General features: G+C 42.0%; 1 protein-coding gene across 1 annotated transcript in view; it reads right to left on the reverse strand.

Annotated features, from left to right (window-relative positions):
• Positions 1-3439: 3439 nt before the first annotated feature.
• The window catches only part of LOC308321887 (alpha-2-macroglobulin-like), a gene marked incomplete at its 5' end in the record, with an annotated part of 32252 nt that continues 14111 nt past the window's right edge, over positions 3440-21580 (reverse strand). The window contains 19 exons of the mRNA XM_080772983.1: positions 3440-3843; positions 5019-5124; positions 8985-9053; positions 9179-9269; positions 9899-10023; positions 10161-10373; positions 12687-12877; positions 13496-13664; positions 14245-14319; positions 14714-14870; positions 15117-15192; positions 16493-16669; positions 17210-17293; positions 18472-18523; positions 18676-18797; positions 19267-19393; positions 19898-20123; positions 20843-21008; positions 21474-21567. Of these exons, the coding sequence (XP_080629109.1) occupies positions 3797-3843; positions 5019-5124; positions 8985-9053; positions 9179-9269; positions 9899-10023; positions 10161-10373; positions 12687-12877; positions 13496-13664; positions 14245-14319; positions 14714-14870; positions 15117-15192; positions 16493-16669; positions 17210-17293; positions 18472-18523; positions 18676-18797; positions 19267-19393; positions 19898-20123; positions 20843-21008; positions 21474-21567 (2367 nt within the window). The 3' untranslated portion in view covers positions 3440-3796. The remainder of the gene's footprint in view (positions 3844-5018; positions 5125-8984; positions 9054-9178; positions 9270-9898; positions 10024-10160; positions 10374-12686; positions 12878-13495; positions 13665-14244; positions 14320-14713; positions 14871-15116; positions 15193-16492; positions 16670-17209; positions 17294-18471; positions 18524-18675; positions 18798-19266; positions 19394-19897; positions 20124-20842; positions 21009-21473; positions 21568-21580) is intronic.

Here is a 21580-nt window from a genome sequence, read left to right on the forward strand (position 1 = left end):
ATTTTGAATTTTCTTCAAATCCTCAAAAATGATGAAAAACGGCGTGCTATAGTATGCCGTACGGTAGGGGCTATAGCCCATGTTCAAAAATGATGAAAAATTAGGATAACATTTTTTTCAAAAATTCAAAAAACGATGGGCTATAACCCATGTTTTTTGAAATTTTGAATTTTCTTCAAATCCTCAAAAATGATGAAAAACGGCGTGCTATAGTATGCCGTACGGTAGGGGCTATAGCCCATGTTCAAAAATGATGAAAAATGAGGATAACATTTTTTTCAAAAATTCAAAAAACAATGGGCTATAACCCATGTTTTTTGAAATTTTGAATTTTCTTCAAATCCTCAAAAATGATGAAAAACGGCGTGCTATAGTATGCCGTACGGTAGGGGCTATAGCCCATGTTCAAAAATGATGAAAAATGAGGATAACATTTTTTTCAAAAATTCAAAAAACGATGGGCTATAACCCATGTTTTTTGAAATTTTGAATTTTCTTCAAATCCTCAAAAATGATGAAAAACGGCGTGCTATAGTATGCCGTACGGTAGGGGCTATAGCCCATGTTCAAAAATGATGAAAAAAGAGGATAACATTTTTTTCAAAAATTCAAAAAACGATGGGCTATAACCCATGTTTTTTGAAATTTTGAATTTTCTTCAAATCCTCAAAAATGATGAAAAACGGCGTGCTATAGTATGCCGTACGGTAGGGGCTATAGCCCATGTTCAAAAATGATGAAAAATGAGGATAATTTTTTTTCAAAAATTCAAAAAACGATGGGCTATAACCCATGTTTTTTCAAATTTTGAATTTTCTTAAAATCCTCAAAATTAATGAAAAACGGCGTGCTATAGTATGCCGTACGGTAGGGGCTATAGCCCATGTTCAAAAATGATGAAAAATGAGGATAACATTTTTTTCAAAAATTCAAAAAACGATGGGCTATAACCCATGTTTTTTGAAATTTTGAATTTTCTTCAAATCCTCAAAAATGATGAAAAACGGCGTGCTATAGTATGGCATGAATTGAACAAAGGGCATTGTTCAATTCATCAAAACATTTAGAGACAAACAAATAGACACTTATATGTAGTTAAAGCAACAGAGTTAAGCAACAGAAACAAACAACAATGGATTATACAGTGTAAAGACACCAATTTAATTATAAATGTCAATAAAGTTGAATATCTAATAATATCAATTTAAAATGTATTATCCAATACAAATTTCCTTACCATTTTTAATGTTTTAGTTTTGTATTGCTATTTTTATTTGCTAATTGTAGATTGACCTACTTTTTGTTTCTGGCATTCCGCTGCTTGTTATTTTTTATTTTATTTTCATGTGAAGTACTTTGAGTTGCATTTTATGTATGACATGTGTTATATAAATAAAGTTTAATATGTGAAGTACTTTAGTTGTCAAGGATGCAGACAGAGTTGAACCCAGGAGCAAAGTCACAACAAACTAGAGTATAATAATAAAGTATTTAATAAAGAATTACGAGATATCTTACACAGGGGAATGCAGGTAGGAATCAGGCATGAATCAGAATGACATCAAAGTCAACACATGAACAGGCAGGACATCTGTGACACAGGTTATGAACTGACAATGAGTGTTTGTACTGAGTCCAGTTTTATAGTGAGCAGGTTGATTGGAGAAGTGTTCACTGCTGGGCTGATTAGGTAGTTGACAGGTGTGTAAATGGAACTGGGTGTGCTGGGATGGGATATGGGAGGCCAGTGTGGAGACTGAGGGAGAGACAGAATGTGACAGAGTTGCATTTTATGTATGAAATGTGCTATATAAATAAAGTTTACACCACTGACTGTCCCTCCATATAAAATAAAGGCGAAAGTCACAAAAGAAAATTGATCAGTTACAATTCCAGACTATGAAGAATCCTTTAATAAAGGAATACTTCCAGATTCAGTTAAAGATTAGCTACAATAATTGTGATATTAAAAGTTAAATGCTCGTCATATGACATAACAGAGAGGAATGGGCTGGACCCTGCACGCAGTTAGCTCAGTGTGATGAGAGTCTGTCCTTGGGAGCCACAGGTCCAGGGTTCAAATCCCACATTAGTCATAACTGTGACACTTTGCTTTGCACACTGATTTCCAGGAGGACAACTTTAAAACAGCCCAGAAATTCACCATGTTTTTGTGCCGTTTTTCATAATTTTTGAGGATTTGAAAAAAATGAAAAAAACGATGGGTTATAGCCCATGTTTTTTTGAAATTTTGAAAATAAAAGTTATCCTCGTTTCTCATCATTTTGGACCATGGGCCCATATCGTACGCCGTACGGCATACTATAGCACGCCGTTTTTCATCATTTTTGAGGATTTGAAGAAAAAAAAAACGATGGGTTATAGCCCATGTTTTTTAATTTTTTTGAAAAATATTAGTATTGTAATATAATAGTATTGCGGAGGAATTGCGGAGTGTTGCGGAAAAATTGCGGAGTGTTGCGGAGGAATTGCGGAGTGTTGCGGAAAAATTGCAGATTTGAAAAGAAATAAAATAAAAAAATTGCCCATGTTTTTGGATTTCTTTTGAAAAATTGCGTAGTATTGCGGAAAAATTGCGGCGTGTTGCGGAGGAATTGCGGAGTGTAGCGAAAAAATTGCGGATTTGAAAAAAAAAAACAATGGGTTATAGCCCATGTTTTTTTAAAAATTGTAGTATTGCGGAGGAATTGCGGAAAAATTGCGGAGTGTTGCGGATGAATTGCGGTTTTCACCTTTTTTTAAATCCTCAACAAGACTATAGCGATGACCTCTGAGACCATGGACCAATGAACCATGTAAATACAACAAATTGAGCAGGGCACTGCAGGGAGTTGCACCCCGTTCCGGTAAACCAGAAGTACGACACCAGTGCCTTAGTTTTTGTGTTTTTTTTCATTTACAGGTCCTTTCGTTGAAATGTAAATTTTACATTTTAACAGTAAAGTAATATATAAAGAAGAGAAACACACCAATCACTGCTGACCCGCCAACTGGAGAGTGTCTCAGATAAAGGTTGAAACACTCTAAGATGGTTGGAGACCACCAGATGACCTCTCTCTGGCCAGGCCATTAGAAATGGATTGTAATCGCATCTTTGATGCATTTGCAAACTGAAAAGGTAACATGTTTAAAAGAAGTTATCTCTGTAATGTAAGGCATTTTCCTTTTATATAAATGATCTGAATCCACACTTTAATTTACTTTTTAGTTTTATTTTAATAAAAACGACAAGGAATTTTAAAAGTTGTAAAATAATCATAATCTGAATAATTACAGTCAGAAATATTACACAGTGGCACAGTATTCAAATGTAACTTTATTACACACACACACACACACACACACACACAGGAAATCTAAAATACACTTGAATCTGTGGTTTGTACCTTGAAAATAATATAATCTCACACATGCACCCTTATTATAAACTTACAACCATAAAACTCAATGAGGTCAACAATGGTACACAAATATTGCTTCTGAAAAGGCATCCGACGGACATCCAGCGATACTTTTAGATTAGTTTAGAATAGATGCACTTGTACAAATCTCTCAATAATCGCCTCCAATCCTCACTGCACATGAAGAGCAATAATAATACAACAATGTGACGATGTGAAATCAATCCATTCATCCATTTAATGGATACATTTTTCACACGCATGGTGACGAATCTGTAATACCTGCTGAACTCATGACATCACGCATGGTGGTGACGAATCTGTAATACCCTGCTGAACTGCTGAACTTATGACATCATAAGGCCAGCTGGCCATTACTGTGCGTCACAAGGATAGCTGTATTCCGTCTCCTTGTTGTCACCTGAGTGAAACAAAGACACCTGTTAGCGTGTGTGGAGCAACAGGACATGAAATAAAACATTTCATCGGCCCAATTCTTTTTGTATAGTCTGTTATGAACACCATGAACGCCCCATGGAAAGTATATTCATTTCTGATTCCATTATCAGTTACCGGGGACAAATCAAACGTCGGCCAATCACCGTTCTAGATCGATATCCATCTTCTATAATCAAGTTCAAGTTGTCTCTGGCGTCGTCTGTTTGCCCGTGTGCCCGGAATTGGATTCCAAATATGGACATATTATGCCCAATGCTGGGGTACAGAAATCTGAATAACCCCATGCAGCAACACCAGCCACCATCTATTCTAGAACAAGGTTTGTCAATCAAATATGTCCCCACGAAAGTAGAACAATCACACCAAACCACAACGCCATGCCAATCACAGTCCTCACCAAAGTACACCAATCGCAGCAAATCACATGGTATCTCATATTGAAAATATATTTAGTAAATTACACGATAAATGATTCCGAGAACAGGTGGAATGTTTTGTAGAAGTCTGTCTGGTGGTGACGGTCTAGAATTATGTAGTCAAAAACACTGTATTAAACTTATTTTCATGAACTAATAATAATACATGGAAAATCTCAGATTGGAGAAAGATATGTTGTCTAATATGGGACTGAGATGACAGTGTAGATAGAATCCTAGGGAAACGGGATACAGTAGCACTCTACAGTGTATACACATAGTTTTATATAGATATTCCACTGTTCAAGGTTCTTAGCATGTGCGTATGATTCTTATGTATTTTATTTTACCATGTTTTGTTCTTGCTTACTGTAAATCGCTCTGGATTAAGAGCATCTGCTAAATGTCTAAATTGTAAACAAACATCACTGCAGAGTGGACTTTCTAAAGGAGGATTGAAATACACATCCGAACCCAAAAGTGTTCTGGTTCTGAGTGGAAGAACTGTAAAATACTAAACAAAAGAAACGCTTGTAGGCGGGCACTGTGGGGCATTACGCCGCATCAGTTGAAAAAGAACAGGGGAAAAAGTGTTGCAGTGACGTTTTGCGCTTGTGCTCAAAAAGTTACAGCAACTTTAGTTTTACATTTAAAGCTTTTTACAGATAGCTATAATAGGAGAGGTTGTGTAACACTGTACTGTTACTGTACATGTACTCACTTGGCTGGTAGTAATCATAGATCTTGACCAGTGCTGGCTTCAGGTTCTGAACTGGGACTTCCTGCATGACCTCTAAGACGTGGTTGATGGCTATTCCTTTTGTTAACTGTTGGCAGAAATGTAGATTATCAAGAGCATGTTCCTATAATGCTGTCATTGTCCACTGTCCAGTGGTTCTCAACCATAATCCATGGTCCTTTAACCAAGACACCAGTACAGTTGTCAGATTCTTACCTGGACCACTAGTACGATGTTTTTTCCCGAATTAGGACTCATTATACTGCACTAGGTTTCTATCCAGGACTCCTACAGTAAATACGACTGGTTCTGTAGCATAACAGGACCACTACTGATTGTCCTGTATATATTACTAGAATTTCGCCGGCCTTCGGCCGGCGAATCCTAGTTACATTGCAGCGCAATATGGGAAGAAGGAAATTGCGGGAGTTGACAGAATTATTATAATAACAGAAAGTGTTTTTTATTTCTCATAAATACGCAAACATGGTGAAACAACTACAGTCACAGAGAGCAGTGCCAAGGTAGCTGCTGCCTGCTAACGATGCAAACAACAGCCTTGCCTGTCGTGTGTGTGACTGTGTGTGTGTGTGTGTGTGTGTGTGTGTGTGGGGGGGGGGGGGATAGCACTAATTTTCGACATTTTACTGTGTCATAAATATTTACATCTGTAGCCTATATTGTGATTACATTTGACCGTACATTTGACTCTTGTGTTATATTCGTGTGAAATATTCAGTAAAGTATTGTGGTGAAATATTCACCCCAAGTTGATAAGATATGCAGAGAATATAATACCAAGAACCCCCAGTTTGAAATGCATTAGGCCACAGACCCCCATTTGCTACCATTTGCTCTCTGGGAAAATCAGGGTCCATTTGGTTCCATTTGTATGCTCTTGGAGTATGATGACTGTGCTAACAGTATTATCATAAAATATGTCTCAGTTTGAAGATTAAAAAAAACATATTTCATATGTGTGAGCTTGTAAAGTAGAACGTTCAACCTAGAGACAGTGTTGCCAAGTCTGATCATTATAAGCTACTTTGGCTATTGGTAGTCCTTGACATGGAAATGTTTGAGTTCCACTGCTCTGAAACAACATTAGACAACAAAGTTTGACAGTCAACACGATAATAGATTATTTTAAGACTAATTTCCGGACCATTTCTGATTTACCTACTTTGAACTGGCCTCTTAACATTTGTATAGACCTGGTTGCTTGTTTCACTCTCACATCCACGGTATGTGGCAACCCTGGTTTTTTTAAAAGATCGGCCGATTCCGATCCCGATCCCGATCTTTTGTAATATTTTTTTTAATTTAATTGTATTTATTTATTTTTATTTTTTATTTTACTTATAAAAAAACCTGGCAACCCGCGCCCGCGGTCATTTTCCGCTAGCCTGAGCGGAGCTCCCTAGCCTGCTGGAGGGGCTCCCATCATCCCATGCACCCTCGAGAGAAAAAAAAAGGAAAATAAATGCAGCCTTGAGCCTACCAAATATGTTGTGGTCTTGTGGAGCTGCTTGATCACCTCCTCCCCCTCTTTTCCCCAAAAAGCCAATCCCAATAAATCCAAAAGTAGTGTGATTCTGTGTGCCTCAGCCTAATTACTAACGGAGAAACTATCAGTCTTATCCGAAATATGTCAATCTTTGTCAACTCAACACGTGTTGACAACGCATTGTAAACAGAAACTGTGTGTCACACCAAAAGTGGTGACTTATAGAATTCTGTAGCATTCACATGTAACAACACACGTTGTGTGTCTGAGTGAGGGGGCCTTCGATTGAACAAAGGGGGCTTCTGACTGTGTCGCTTACTCGCCTCCCCTCTGTCAGAGGAGGAAGCGACGCGCAGCCGTCGGGAACCCCCCCCAAACCGACTGCCCCCCCGCCCTCCCGAAAACCGTGAATTGCATAGGCTCATCTTACTGGCTGGCTGCAACATGCACATTTCTAAGAAAGTTGTGTCAGGCCAGGGCACACTACTTGTCTAACAATTTGGATTATAGTTAGCACTTAGCTCCCTTTGCTAACTACTGGACTGGAGATGATGAGCTCTGTCCCTTTCTCTCCGTCTCCCTCCCTCGCTGGGGTGAAGACGTGCGTGCTCTTTCTCGCTCTCTCTCTCTTTTCTCTCTCTCTCCCCCCTCCCTCCCTGGTGTGTGTGTGTGTGTGTGTGGGGGGGGGGGGGGGGGTATTCGTTGCGCTGCCAGTGCTATACTTCTCCATTAAGCGGTGCAGAACCGAGAAAGTGACACATTATATTTGGATGTAAACGGCGCAGATTTTTGCTTTGGAGATCGGTTTCGCGGATCGGTGGATTTTGCACGGCCGATCCGATCCGATCGACTCGGCCATATAAATAAAAAGCAAGATGGCTGCCGATTGCGAGCTGAGAGACGGAGAAAATAGTGACGTGTGAGCCGGGGGCGGGCCTCTGACAACAGCATGAACACAGGGCAGTGTTGCCAGGTTTGCGAATTGTAAGCGAGTTGTAGTGTGTGTAAATAGCGTGGTTGTGGCCTTGTTTCTGCCCCTGTTGGGGCAACAGAACATGTCGACCAGTTTCTGTCAACCGCTTTTGGTCAGGTGACCAACTCCACAAATGTTAAATTAGATTGTACCAGGAAATTCATTATTTTCATCAGTTTTGTTTTTCTTCAGGTCGGTAGAATACAATTATTATAAGCTAGAAGGGAGTTCCAACCGCGCCTCTAGCCTATAGCAGGCCAGTCTAAGTTACATCTTCATGACCTGACGAAGATGTAACTTAAACATCGAAACGTTGTCACTTTTTATTTGCACCCCGTTATATTAAACTAAGGGCCTAAATTGTTGGAGCTGCTCCAGTGCCTTCTTTTTCGCAAATTATCATAAGCCCTTTTTATTTTGTCATTTGTCTCCTTTACTAACGTACTATATTGTTTATAGTTTTGCTATCAACAACCTACCAACCTTTTCAGTTGTGTAGTTAGTAGGCACATTTCCAAAACTCTCAACACAATAAGCAAGCACAATATCTTATATTCTCTTGCAGTGATTTCATTTCTTTTTCCAGTTGTGTGTTGAAGCTTGTAGGTGTGTTTTGTTAAGAGTTTAGGAATAGTGTGAAATCCCGCTTCATAGTGATAGCAAACATATTATAAAAACATAAACAGTAACTAGTGTTAAATTGGTATTACACACACATTACACACATAATGTGGTGTAATCATATTGTGGACCGGTTCTCATATTGAGGCCATGCTTCTCAGCAGGAAACCGGTGGATTGTGCAGTCCGGGTAGGGAACGAGGCATTACCCCAGGTGAAGGAGTTCAAGTATCTCGGGGTCCTGTTCACGAGTGAGGGGAGGACGGACAAGGAGATCAGCCGGAGAATCGGTGCGGCAGGGGTGGTATTGCAGTCGCTGTACCGCACTGTTGTGACAAAAAGAGAGTTGAGCCAGAAGGCAAAGCTCTCTGTCTACCGAACAATCTTTGTTCCTACTCTCACCTATGGTCATGAAGTGTGGGTCATGACCGAAAGATTAAGGTCGCGAATACAAGCGGCCAAAATGAGTTTTCTACGACGGGTGGCTGGCATCTCCCTTAGAGATAGGGTGAGAAATTCAGTCACGCGAGGGAGACTCAGAGTAGATTCGCTGCTGCTTCGCCTGTAAAGGAGCCAGCTTAGGTGGTTCTGGAATCTGGTTAGGATGCCTCTCGGACGTCTCCCTAGGGAGGGACGTCACTGGGAAGAGACCCCGGGGCAGACCAAGGCGCAGTCGGAGGAAACACATCGACTCACTGGCCTTCGAACGTCTCGGGATCCCCCAGGAGGAAGTCACTATAATGTTGCTCTGGAGAGGGAAGTCTGGAGCTGTTGCCCCCCCACGACCCGACTACGGATAAGCGGTTGAAGATGGATGGATAATGTGTTGTTGTGAACTGGTCTCTCACCTCTTTGAAATACATAATGACGTGGTCGTCCTTCTGCTCCACACGATCCACCAGCAGCGCCTTTTTCAGCTGTGAAGAAACCATCACATTGATCTGGTTATCTGTGAACTCTGTAACTCAAATAGAAACATGTACAAAGGTAATGTTAAAAGGTTTTTATACACTCAGGCAAAAAAAGGTGTATAATAACTCACCTTTTTCAAAGACTCTGGGTCTGGGATGAATCCAGAAAGCATCGTTACATCAACCAACACCATGTTTGTTGTTGCTTCAGGTCCAGTATATCTGTACGTATAAAATAATTGAAAATATATACAGTATTACATTATCTCTATTTACAATATCATTGGTACATTCTTTAATATGTTTCACTTTTTTAGTTAGTGTGGATTTCATTTTTCTGTGCGGCACATTGAGTTTATCGTGTCATTGACATGTCTGTATTGTCTGTGTCTACAGCAGGGGGGCAGTCAGACAGATATTTTGTGAAGCCACTAAGGAAATGAAAGTTGCCTGTTGTGGCGCTGTCATTGGGCTCAAAAAAACCCATAGCCCCATAGAAGTCCATGTATTTGGGCCCAACTTCACCTAGACTGTATTACCTTAATAAACATGGTCATGAATACTTTTTGCTTCCAGTCACTAAGTCGCGCATGTTCTGAGGGGCGTGGCTACCGTTACAGTCTATGATAGGGATTCCCCTCCCACTCGAGTCAAAATAAAAACCAACGAAGAAGAAGGGGGGAAGTCCCGCCTCGTTGTCTGGGCCAGCCAATGGGCCAGCTGGGCCTGGGCCCGGATCTTGAAAGATGGCTGCCTCCACACAGAGACAGGCTTCATTTTACGTTCATGTTAGACCCGCGGAACGCTTTGTCCATATTTTTTACAGTCTATGGTCTACAGGTGATCCTTACAGGCTTTGCAGTTTCAGAGTCATCGTCCGTCTCAGAGAGTTGCCGCTGCAGTCGGCCTCGGGCGTGACCTTGATGGACAAACTGCTTTCCTCGACTGGCGTCGGGATGTTGTAGTTAAGAGACATCTTGAGGAAACGGAAGTATAGAGTTTGATTTTGATACAGAGAGTAAAGAGCCCTTCTCTTACATCATTACAACTACAAAGGCATGACGAATAAGAGTTCTAAGTACTGTGTTGTATTTATAGATAGTGATAGCTGACCTGCGCTGAGACACACGCAGTGCCCTTGACCTCCAGGCTGTACTTCCCCGTCACGTCCTGCAGCGCCCTCTCCTGGTAAAGCAGTCTGTTGCTCTGATCCACCTGGAAGACTTGGTCCCCCTGGGAGGATTTGACCGTCACAGTGCTGGAGCCCTCTGGGCTGAAGACCAGAGTGGAGTAGCGAGCCAGAGCCTGCAGAGCCACTACGGTGTCCTACAAGAGCACACAAAACCACCAGCTGACATCAGTCTGCCACGTACAGAACAAAGGTTGGGGACATAAACATTCAGTGATGTGAATAGGTTTTCAATGTAATGAGTCCCCCTGGCCAGCCGGGGCGCCTGATGGAGGGGAAAGGAACTGGTTGGAATAACGTGTTCCTTCCACGCGCTATACGTCCAACCAGGGAAACTCCCCCCTGTCAGGTGTAAAAGGAGCAACTTGGGACACTCATGCATGAAGGCAGCATGAGTTCAAGTCCGTTGCTCTCCCCAGGTCGGCGGAGGGTGTGCAGAGCCCAGGATCACATTAGATAATCGACACAGGGGTGAAAAATGGGTTACAAAATTGTGGGATAATTATCTTTTTTTTAATAATGTAATGAGTCCCGGGATGCAGGGATGGTCTTTTAGATGAGTCCCAGGGACATTGTATGAGTCCCACTTCAACGACGTTAGGAGTCATATTTTGCCATTTTTTCTTTTACAAATTGCAGCATTTAACCCCCCATTCATTATGGTTATATAATATTTGAGGTTATTTTCATGTAGAAAACAGGAGAAGAAATAATTATTATAAGCAAAATAAACTAGAATAAAAAACAGTACAGTAGTACAGTAGTGCATCCCGTGGATGCAGAGGTCGTTGTTTTGTTGCGTAACTTGCGTCCCTTAACTATAAACTGCGCTTTGGGATTTAAATCTCTGAAACATGTATTGTTTGAAGGTTGTTTGGCACTACTACAATTGTTTTAGCATGAAGAATGAGTCATTTTTAACTGGTGTCATGCTTGTTTTCTGCAATGTGCAGCAGTCTCAGAGCAGACGCTAGTTTCCGTGTGCCTAATGAACACATTCAATGAATTAGACTATATGTGCTTGTGGAAACACTTGTATGAAGTTCATTAGTATCTAATTGTATACATATTTTGTTCATTATGTCTATGGGGTTGGCAGTGTCCCAGACAGAACAGATCTCTCCAGGAGGGACGAGATCATTTTAACGACGTGCGACCTATAGGTCACGACGTGTAAGCCACACGTCGCGACATAAGCCAAATCTGTCACGACGTATATAGATTGATTGATTATTTATTTATGTTCGTGTCCTGCACACAAAGTTGGCCAGCCCTCATGGGTTTATAAGACAACATTTTACATTTGCGTTTATTTACAATATTATATTATATTATATTCATAATCCATTGCATTACAGCCCAGAGTTATACAGAGTGCCTTCTCTCCCAAGCTTGACAAATAAAATCTGCCACAACAAAAGTCCCTTTTGGCAAAACATATCTCAGTTTTCTCATAATCATGTAACTGTATGAAATCCCCACAAATAGAAGACATCTTGTTAACTAGAATTTCCCTTATGTCATCATATTTAAGGCAATAAAGCAAAAAGTTTTCAATTTCACAGAACAAGTAATATCTCTCTTCTTCTGGAGTGGCATTAAACCTGGCAGCCTCCAGACCGTATTTGTGCACAGAGAGATCGTTGTCTTTTGTTTAATAATTTTTTTTAATACATTTTAAATGGTGCAAACTATAAAACAATAGATAGCTGGAACCATATTCTCTATCAAGTTAGGACCTCTACTATATAACTAGCATGACATATATAACTAATTATATCTGTATAGTCCTCTTTTTTCTTTTTTGGCCTTTGTTGAAATCTTTGCTCATTTATTTATTATTATTTTCAGGCCTATGACGGGGTGGGTTGGGAGGGATTAATACATTTTTTATTTATTTACAATTTATTTACAAATCGATTTTTATGTTGTATTTAATTGTTATAATCATTTTTTTGTCAACGGTGGTTGGTGCTGGGGTTTGGGGGTAGGACTTTTAAAAATGAGGCAAGGGGCAAGCCACTGATTGCAGTCGGCAAATAATTTGAATTATGTTTTGTGTGCATTTTCTTTGTATTGGTTCCATTTGTACACTCCCTGAGTTACAGACCCATAAGGGTCCATTTTGGTTCCATTTGTACACTCTCTGAGTTACAGACCCATAAGGGTCCATTTGGTTACTAACTATCTCTAATTGAGCTACGGTACTCTAGGTACCCCCTGGAACTCCCTCAAGTACCCCTAGGGGTCCCCAGATCCCACTTTGGGAACCACTGGTATAAGCCATATGTTGTGACGTATAGCTTTAGGTCGCAACGTATATGCATGTACGTACTGACCTATACATCATAGGTCGACCTTGTGGTTTAAACGCTGCGACCTAGGTCGCACGTCGCTAAATGAACTCGCCGTCTCTGGATATTTGAGCAGTACCAGTAGGCCTACTGTACCTGTGTGGAGGAGAAGCCACCGTAGGAGTTCTGCTGGCGGGCCAACCACCTCACGATGCGAGCAGCATCACCCAGGTCTGCAGCGCTAGGTTCAGGGCTGGCAAGCTTGGCCAGCAGCACGTAGGAGGTGATCTCTACGGACAGAGAGGCCGAAGTCTCGGCGGAGGTCTGAGACCAATGCAGGAACCCTCCTGGGGAAGCAACCAACAAAACAAAACAAGCATTCGTCAAAACCAACCTTCATGCACAGTAATAACACAGAAGTAATTGTTGCTAGCGTATCCCCCCCAGCCGAGACCCCAGCCCGCAAACAGTCCTGCTAATCGGGCTCAGCCCTATTGGCACGGTAGGTTGGCCTGGTGACTGAGAGACTGCTTCCGCGCAATGCTACAGTCTGACGTAGTCGGGCAGGACGTGGAGCGTGATATCCTCGCGTGGGGGACATCATGTGCGGCGGTCCGCGGTGTGAAGTGAGAAGCGCGAAGACTGGGGGGGGTGATTGTAGCCTCCATGCAGCCGAGACCCAGCCCACAACAGCCCTGCTAATCGGGCTCAGCCCTATTGGCACGGTAGGCTGCGCGTTGGTCTGGTGAGTGGGAGGCGCCCCGGGTTCAATCCACGCTTCCGCGTAATGCTACACTTGCGATATATATATATATCGAGGTCAGATACTTAACACTATGAAAATAAAAAAAATAGATTGAGAAGAGCAAATCAAGTAAATTGAAAGGAAATGAATATACCGGTATATATTAGCTAAAGAGCTCTATTCTATCATGTGATTTAAATGCATTGTCTTTCTATCTCACCATCTTGCGATGCAATCTTGTCCAGGTGTTGTAGGAGCAGTGCACGCGTCACCGTGTCTCTCGCCAGAGAGAAGACGTAGGCCAGCAGAGCTGTGGTGTAGGTGTTGGTCTTCATGGACTCACCGATGGCCTCCCTCAGACAGGACAGGCTGTCTTTCACCACAGGATTCTACAGAGAGGCACAGTGACAGGCTGTACATTCAGTGCTTCATATGAGTAGTCAAAACACATGAAAACATATTCGGTAGTTGGACGGACAGAGGATGAAATGAGTGCTTGTATGTCTATGTTTTAGGACTGGGACCTATACAGTATGTAGGACCCTTTAGCCGCTCTGTCTGAAGGGGAGAGAGGCTGAAACACGGGATGAAGAACATGATATAGGAACCCAACATGATATTGTTTACAGACGGTCTGTTCAAAGATACTATATATCACTGAAGCTTATGGTCCAGGGTTGAATGTATCAAACAGATTTGTTTGTATATATTGTACAATGAACACTGTCAACATTCTGAATGTTGTGAATGTGAATCAAAGATGAGATATGAGTGAAAAAAGCCTGTTCTTCAGCCGAGTCGCTGAGCCAGTGTCAAAAAGACGGAACTATTTTGGGACGTCATGGGTTCACATAAAAATATATAGGATATGTGCCTTTTATGTCACTCCGACACTCGTCATCTCTCACTCTACTGGCTCCGTTCCACCTCTGAATGATCTTCTAAAAAAATGCTGGAAAGGCGACTCACCGAAGGTAACAATTTCATCTCCAGTAACGAAGCAGTGATGTAAGCACTGAGGGTCACTTCATCCGACACTCCACCCTGCAGAAAGGAAACATTGCACACACGCACGCGCACACGCGCACGCACGCACGCACGCACGCACACACACACACACACACACACACACACACACACACACACACACACACACACACACACACACACACACACACACACACACACACACACACACACACACACACACACACACACACACACACACACACACACAAATACTTTAAATCCATTTTTAGAAACGTATGATAATATTGTCGCTGTTGGGAGGAAACCACCTAACGCCTGAAAAATGTCATTTCCTGAAAGATGAAACATTTTGGAGTTATAGGTGGTTTCTCCCTGACAGCAGAGATGTAACGGCGATATGCTGTATACGTCTTCTTCACTCTGTGAATCCCTCGTCTCTCTCGTATACCTTCATTCTGTTGTTGAAGAGTTTCCCAGATTGTTCAAAACAGCCGTTGCTCTTCTGTTTGCTCTCCAGCCAGGTCTTCGGTTGCTCTATGTTGGACTCGTCGATGAAGACGAAAGACTTCGCCTGGACAAAAGCTCTCAGGACGAATGCAGTCAACCTGGTGAGGAAAAAAAACACTCAACATTTACTGATTTCTAGTTCATGTTAGCAAGATTTTGAGAAAGTGTTTTCATGAACTACTTTCAATTCCACAAGAGAAGTGCTGTCTGTGGTGGGCAGGTGGATTATGCCCCTCCCCCCACACACACACACTCACGTACAAGCACGCACGGACACACACAAGCACGTACAAGCACACAAAGTGATGTCCACTTGTCCATCATCATAATAAATGTATTCTCACCAAGTGTTCCCTTCTCCAGCTCCAAACGTACTGTAGGCTCCATCATTGTGCTTGTAGTTCAGCTGCCTCTGGTAGCCTGCAGCACATATAGTTTATTAACGTGTTATTATCATAAAGTCAAGGGTTTAGTTCCTCTGGTAGCCTGCGCATATAGTTTATTAATGTGTTATTATTATAAAGTCAAGGGTTTAGTTCCTCTGGTAGCCTGCAGCGCATATAGTTTATTAATGTATTATTATTATAAAGTCAAAGGTTTAGTTCCTCTGGTAGCCTGCGCACATAGTTTATTAACGTGTTATTATTATAAAGTCAAGGGTTTAGTTCCTCTGGTAGCCTGCGCATATAGTTTATTAACGTGTTATTATTATAAAGTCAAGGGTTTAGTTCCTCTGGTAGCCTGCGCACATAGTTTATTAACGTGTTATTATTATAAAGTCAAGGGTTTAGTTCCTCTGGTAGCCTGCGCATATAGTTTATTAATGTGTTATTATTATTAGTTCGGCTGCCTCTGGTAGCCTGCGCACATAGTTTATTAATGTGTTATTATTATTAGTTCAGCTGCCTCTGGTAGCCTGCACCTATAGTTTATTAATGTGTTATTATTATTAGTTCGGCTGCCTCTGGTAGCCTGCGCATATAGTTTATTAATGCGTTATTATTATTATTAGTTCAGCTGCCTCTGGTAGCCTGCGCACATAGTTTATTAACGTGTTATTATTATATTATTATAAAGGTTTAGTTGACCTCATGGTTATTGTTATGACATCATGTAAAATACCAAAGAATACACAGCATCTTGCAATGGGTCTGGTCCACAAGATTCGATACACCACCAAGATACCCATGCATGTACCTGTCTAGATACTTCCTTAGTGTTGACGAAGTCCACAGCCACAACACCAGAGGGAGTGCAACGAACCATTGTACAACCCAGATTCGGCACAAACGAGGGACTGAATTATTTTCGCTCCTATGCCACCAAAATGTGGAACGCCCTACCAGCAGTCATTAAGACATGCGAATCCCTTGACTCCTTCAAAACCGCTCTCAAAGGGCACCTATACGGACGGCTGCAATTCGAAACTGGCCCCCGTAATGTTTCTATGTATATGTTTCTTTTCCCTTTTTACCTTTTATGATGAATTCCCGTTCTGTTCTTTGACTAGAAGTGTCTATTTGTACGTCTCTAAATGTTTTGATGAATTGAACATGGTGGACCCTCTTGTAAACAAGTGTAATGCTTAATTGGGTCGTCCACTCACACACAGTTAACAGTCTTTGTATTGAGTTTGTGCTTGAAATGTACTGTAATTCTACAAACCGTTGAAACATCTCTCCATAACAAATTTAAAACGATTCAAAACAGTTGGACTCACCGCCGACTAGGAAGGGAAGGGCCTTCTCCTTGATGGCCGCTGTCAGCTGGTTTGTGTTCTTCAGGTATTCCAGGATGTAGATGTTGGGAGCTAAGAGCGCCATATTCTGTTCCCCACATCCATACGGCATCCTCAGCAGTCCATCCAGGTTCTTCATGGCACGGCCCAGGATGTCGCCTGTCGTCAGAGAGAGAGAGAGAGAGAGAGAGAGAGAGAGAGATAGAGGCTGTTAGACTGAAACTGTTTAAAAAAAAAAAAAAGACCTGCTAAGATAGCACTTTATGTAGACTTAGAAGGAATTTTAGACAGACTTATAGCTCGTTACGTAGACAGCACTAGAATTGCATTTTACACTTTATAGTACACATGTATATTGTATAATATATAATATAGTATAGTATGTATAGGTGACATAGATACTCCACTGTTACGTTCTTAGTTTATACATGATTCATGATAACTACTTTTTTATATATGTGATGTATGACAGGCTTTTGTTTTTGCTTAATGTAAGTCGCTCTGGATCAAGAGCATCTGCTAAATGCCTACATTGTAAATTGTAAAATTCTAATAAAGACGTACAGTAATAGCAATTTGAATGTTGCTTGTAAACTCCATCACAGATCATTTGCTATATCCTGTCCTTCCCCCACTGTAGTAGTGTGATAATGACAAAAATGCATTGAATGCAAAAGAGCAGAAAACTAGTCTATTTACCCAGGACGGACACAGAAGAACGGGCAGATCCCACGATCACGTTAGCAGGGAGTTGGAGCTGGGTTTCCTCTGTCAAAGTCTCTCCTAGACAGAGAAACACATGAACATTAGCTGGGTTTCCTCTGTCAAAGTCTCTCCTAAGACAGAGAAACACATGAACATTAGCTGGGTTTCCTCTGTCAAAGTCTCTCCTAGACAGAGAAACACATGAACATTAGCTGGGTTTCCTCTGTCAAAGTCTCTCCTAGGACAGAGAAACACATGAACATTAGCTGGGTTTCCTCTGTCAAAGTCTCTCCTAGGCAGAGAAACACGTAAACATCACATGAGTAGCTGAGACATCAAACAATCACCTTAGTCACGTAAACTCTGGAATGGTTATCAACAACGAGATAACCATAACACACAGACAGACACACACACACACACACACACACACACACACCCTCCACAACACAGTATATTCCAGAGGAACGGTCTATAAGCCATACTAGCTGCCTACACTGCACTGTCTAGACTCTAGAACAAGTACTTTGAATGGACCGACACAATCTCAAATCTTTCACAAAACGCATCTAATAATTATCAGGCAGATTCCAGGATACTGATTTATAAGGCTTTTCCTCTAGCATCACCACTTATAGCAAATCCCCAGTAGGTTTTAATCCATTTTGGGCAGGAACCCCTTTTGGTGTTTCAAACATTGTTATAATTTAGCTATTGAAAAATAGCAGATCTACAAGCTTAGTAGGTCTGCTATTTTTGAGAAATCGTTAAAATGTGCCTCAAATCTTTCAGAAAATTGCCATGATTTAGAAAACATTTATTTAGAAGACACAACTAGTCTAATGGCTGCTAGTGGGGCTCTTAGATGTGTTACGTTGTCTTTGCCTGAAGCCGTCCACCTCTGTGGTGTTTATGAATACCACATTTTTGAGTGCTGCCACCACTCCGAGGAACAGCATTGTCCGTCCTAACCTATGTGACTATGTTTAGAGTACCAGTAGGGGCAAAAGTGGTGCTGTTGTGTCAGAAACAGAGAGAGAGAGAGAGAGAGAGATAGAGATAGTGTTGCACTGTTGCCTGCTAATTACAGAGAGAGAGAGAGAGAGAGAGAGAGGCAGGGGGAGAGGGGAGTTGCACCACTCAGTTCACACAGGTGTGATTTTCTATTCTTTCTGAAATAATTGAGCACCCTTCGTGTACTGTACACTTCATGTACTGTACACCCTTCATTTACTGTACACTCGATCCACACTCACCTTTCGGACACATCAACCAGTTGTAGGTCTGAGTCACTTCTGTTCCCTCTGCCTGAAGGGGGGCAAAAAGCAGACGTTGTTTATTCCAGTCCGTTCATTGGCCACAATTTAATGAATTAAACTAAATCTAATTGAACCCTAAAAACAGAAACAAAAAACCAAAGGGAAATTCCAGGCCTGGTCACACAACTGGACCGCCTATACCTTGATGATCAGAGAGCGCGTGACGACATCGATGCGGCCTCTCTCTGGCACGGCGACTATCTCGTTGCCGCACGATACTTGGGACGCCACCGCCTCGGCGCTCACCGTCACTTTGACAACCTCTGGAAAACATCCACAACCGCAAGGTCAAACAGTCGAGTAACGCCTTGTCGACCATCGCTGTGCGCTCTGTAACGTCTTAGACTTAGTAGTGTTTTTGTTGTTTTTTCTTTTGTCGAAAACAAAAAAAGTTTTCTAAATCCTGACAGTTTTCTGAAATGCCTATGTTTCTGTATCAGTGGTGCTCAATATTTCCTGTCAAGGACCCCAAAAAGTATATGTAATTGGCCTCCGACCCCCCATCTAAAAATATGTTGTTCCAGGGACCCCCAGAATGAGTTAATGATAGTTGATGAATAGTTCATAAATCAAGGTCATCATCATCATCATCCTTGTAAAGACTCACAGACTTTGAACTGGATGCTGTCATGTGGGGTTTAATTATTATGTATTATATAACATGTCCCAAAGATCACAACGCCCAAATAAATCCTAAACTGTGGTTAATAAGGGAGTTCAATCAGGACTCACCCAGGACAGAGGCATCCATAGTCCAGCGGAAGGTCTTGCGTCCGTTGGCACAGACACAGGAGGAGTACTCTTCACCAGGGATGGCTGAGAGAGTGTAATCTGATGAGGGGCTGGGAGTCACACTCACCTGGTGGAAGAGAGACAGTGGATGGATGGAATGGAGGAAAAACACACCCACGGACGCACGCACACACGGACGAACGGACGCACGCACACACACACACTCACGCACACACGGACACACACACACACACACACACACACACACACACACACACACACACACACACACACACACACACACACACACAAGTCACAAAGCAAAAGTGCTGCTGAGTTTAACAGCGTTGCTGGGCAAGCATTTTCAACGTTCTCTAACGGTTTTATTGATCTTTCATCTTTCTCACAAAATTATCACCTAAACGGTGATTGATACCGTTGATGAAGCTTAAGTACATTACTTTTCTTGCCTACATAATTCAGCTATACCAACTTCATTGTATTTGACAATAAACACCTTGAACCTGGAACATGTGTGCATGCTCAAGACAGACAGACAGACAGACAGACAGACAGACAGACAGACAGACAGACAGACAGACAGACAGACAGACAGACAGACAGAACGAACCATGATGCAGCTGGACTGGTAGTTGAAGACGGTAGCCTTCAGAACAAATGTCTCTCCCCTGACGATGGAGTAAGGCAGGCTGAGCTCCAGGAAGAAGGGCTGGAAGACTTTGAGCTCCTTGGGAGGAGCGAGACCGAAGCCGCTGGAGGACAAGCAGAAAGCCTCCGTCTCCCATGTGGTGATGGTGTCTGGGACAGTGAGGGACACGTCCGCCTTTCCCGAGGTCCTGCATGGAAGGACGATGGACAGACAGTTGAAACTTTACTCGGAGCTAAATGGGTTAACTACTGTTTTGTGTGGCTGAACTTTGACTTTAAAGGAGAATTCCATATACGAAAAAGGCTTTCTTATACCTTTCTTTGTAGTTGTTATCTTGTTACGTCCCCACCAAAGAGGTCCAGGTGTTATTTTGTGCAAAAGCTCCTCATTGGCTATTTCCCCTACCATAAGCCCTAAATGAATTGCATTGAATGGAATGGGAATTGAATGGTGCTATGGGGTTTTGTGTTCATTCGCTTATTTCCATCGCTCAAAAAAACAACCTTTTTGTATATATCCTCTCTTCATAATGTAAATAATAATTATCCCAAGCGGCACACTTTACTACTTATTTAGATGGGATTAAGCGAATTAGCACAACACCCCATAGCCCCATGCAACTCCCATTCAATTCAATGCAATGAATTGAGGGCTTATGGTAGGGGAAATAGCCAATAAGGAATTTTTGCACAAAAAAACACCTGGACCTCTTTGGTGGGGACGTAACAACTATACAAAGAAAGGTAAAAAAAAAAGCCTTCTAGCATGGAATTCTCCTTTAATGGTAAGGGAAGTCTTCAAAGTTAGATCAAATAGGGGTGATGATGAGCTCTGTGCACTCACCCCACCTCCACCAGGTCCCATATCCACTCACCCCACCTCCACCCGGTCCCATATCCCACTCACCCCACCTCCACCATGTCCCATATCCATGTCTCTGGGAAGAAGGAGCGGACGGTCTGTATGGGTGGAGGAACTGAAGCACCGCCTGAAGGACCTGCACTTCCCTGCACGTCCATGTTCATCGCTATCGCTTCTGGCTGAGAGTGATATCTGGTGTGTGTTCTGTAGACTGAAAACAAATACATTATAATAGAATATAAATACTAATAGTGAATGAAATAATGAGTGAATATATATGAATGAGAAGTTGAAAGCAGACTGAAACTAGGGGCGCGTTCGGAAATAGCACACTGAGCGCACTGTGCACACTGCAAACTAATATATAGGCGAGTGCGCTCCAGGTGCGGTATTTTTCAGAACGCGCCCTAGAATAAGTGGTTCTTTGCGCAACCGCAGTGGCCATATGGGTGCACGGTTTCACCGCAATCGGGCACTGCGTTGATGATTTGCGGCATTTTGTACAAAACAGGCCTGCACTCCTGAAGACTTTGGAAGCCAATCAAGATGGAATATGAGAAATCAAACAGTGTGGCTGTGATCAAGCCAACAGTGCCACAGATTAGCTGTTCACAGACGGACACACACACACACACACACACACACACACACGTAAGTATAATTGTCTGGAACTTACTTCCGTGGTCACCATAGTAATACTCTCTTCCTTTGAAGCGGACGCAGGAGGGTAGCTTTATAAGGAGGTTTGTTGACATCTTCAGTCCCAGATTCTAGATGAATTAT

Source organism: Protomyctophum bolini, assembly GCF_963924005.1.
Source record: "Protomyctophum bolini genome assembly, chromosome: 9".
In the NCBI taxonomy this organism is placed as follows: domain Eukaryota; kingdom Metazoa; phylum Chordata; class Actinopteri; order Myctophiformes; family Myctophidae; genus Protomyctophum; species Protomyctophum bolini.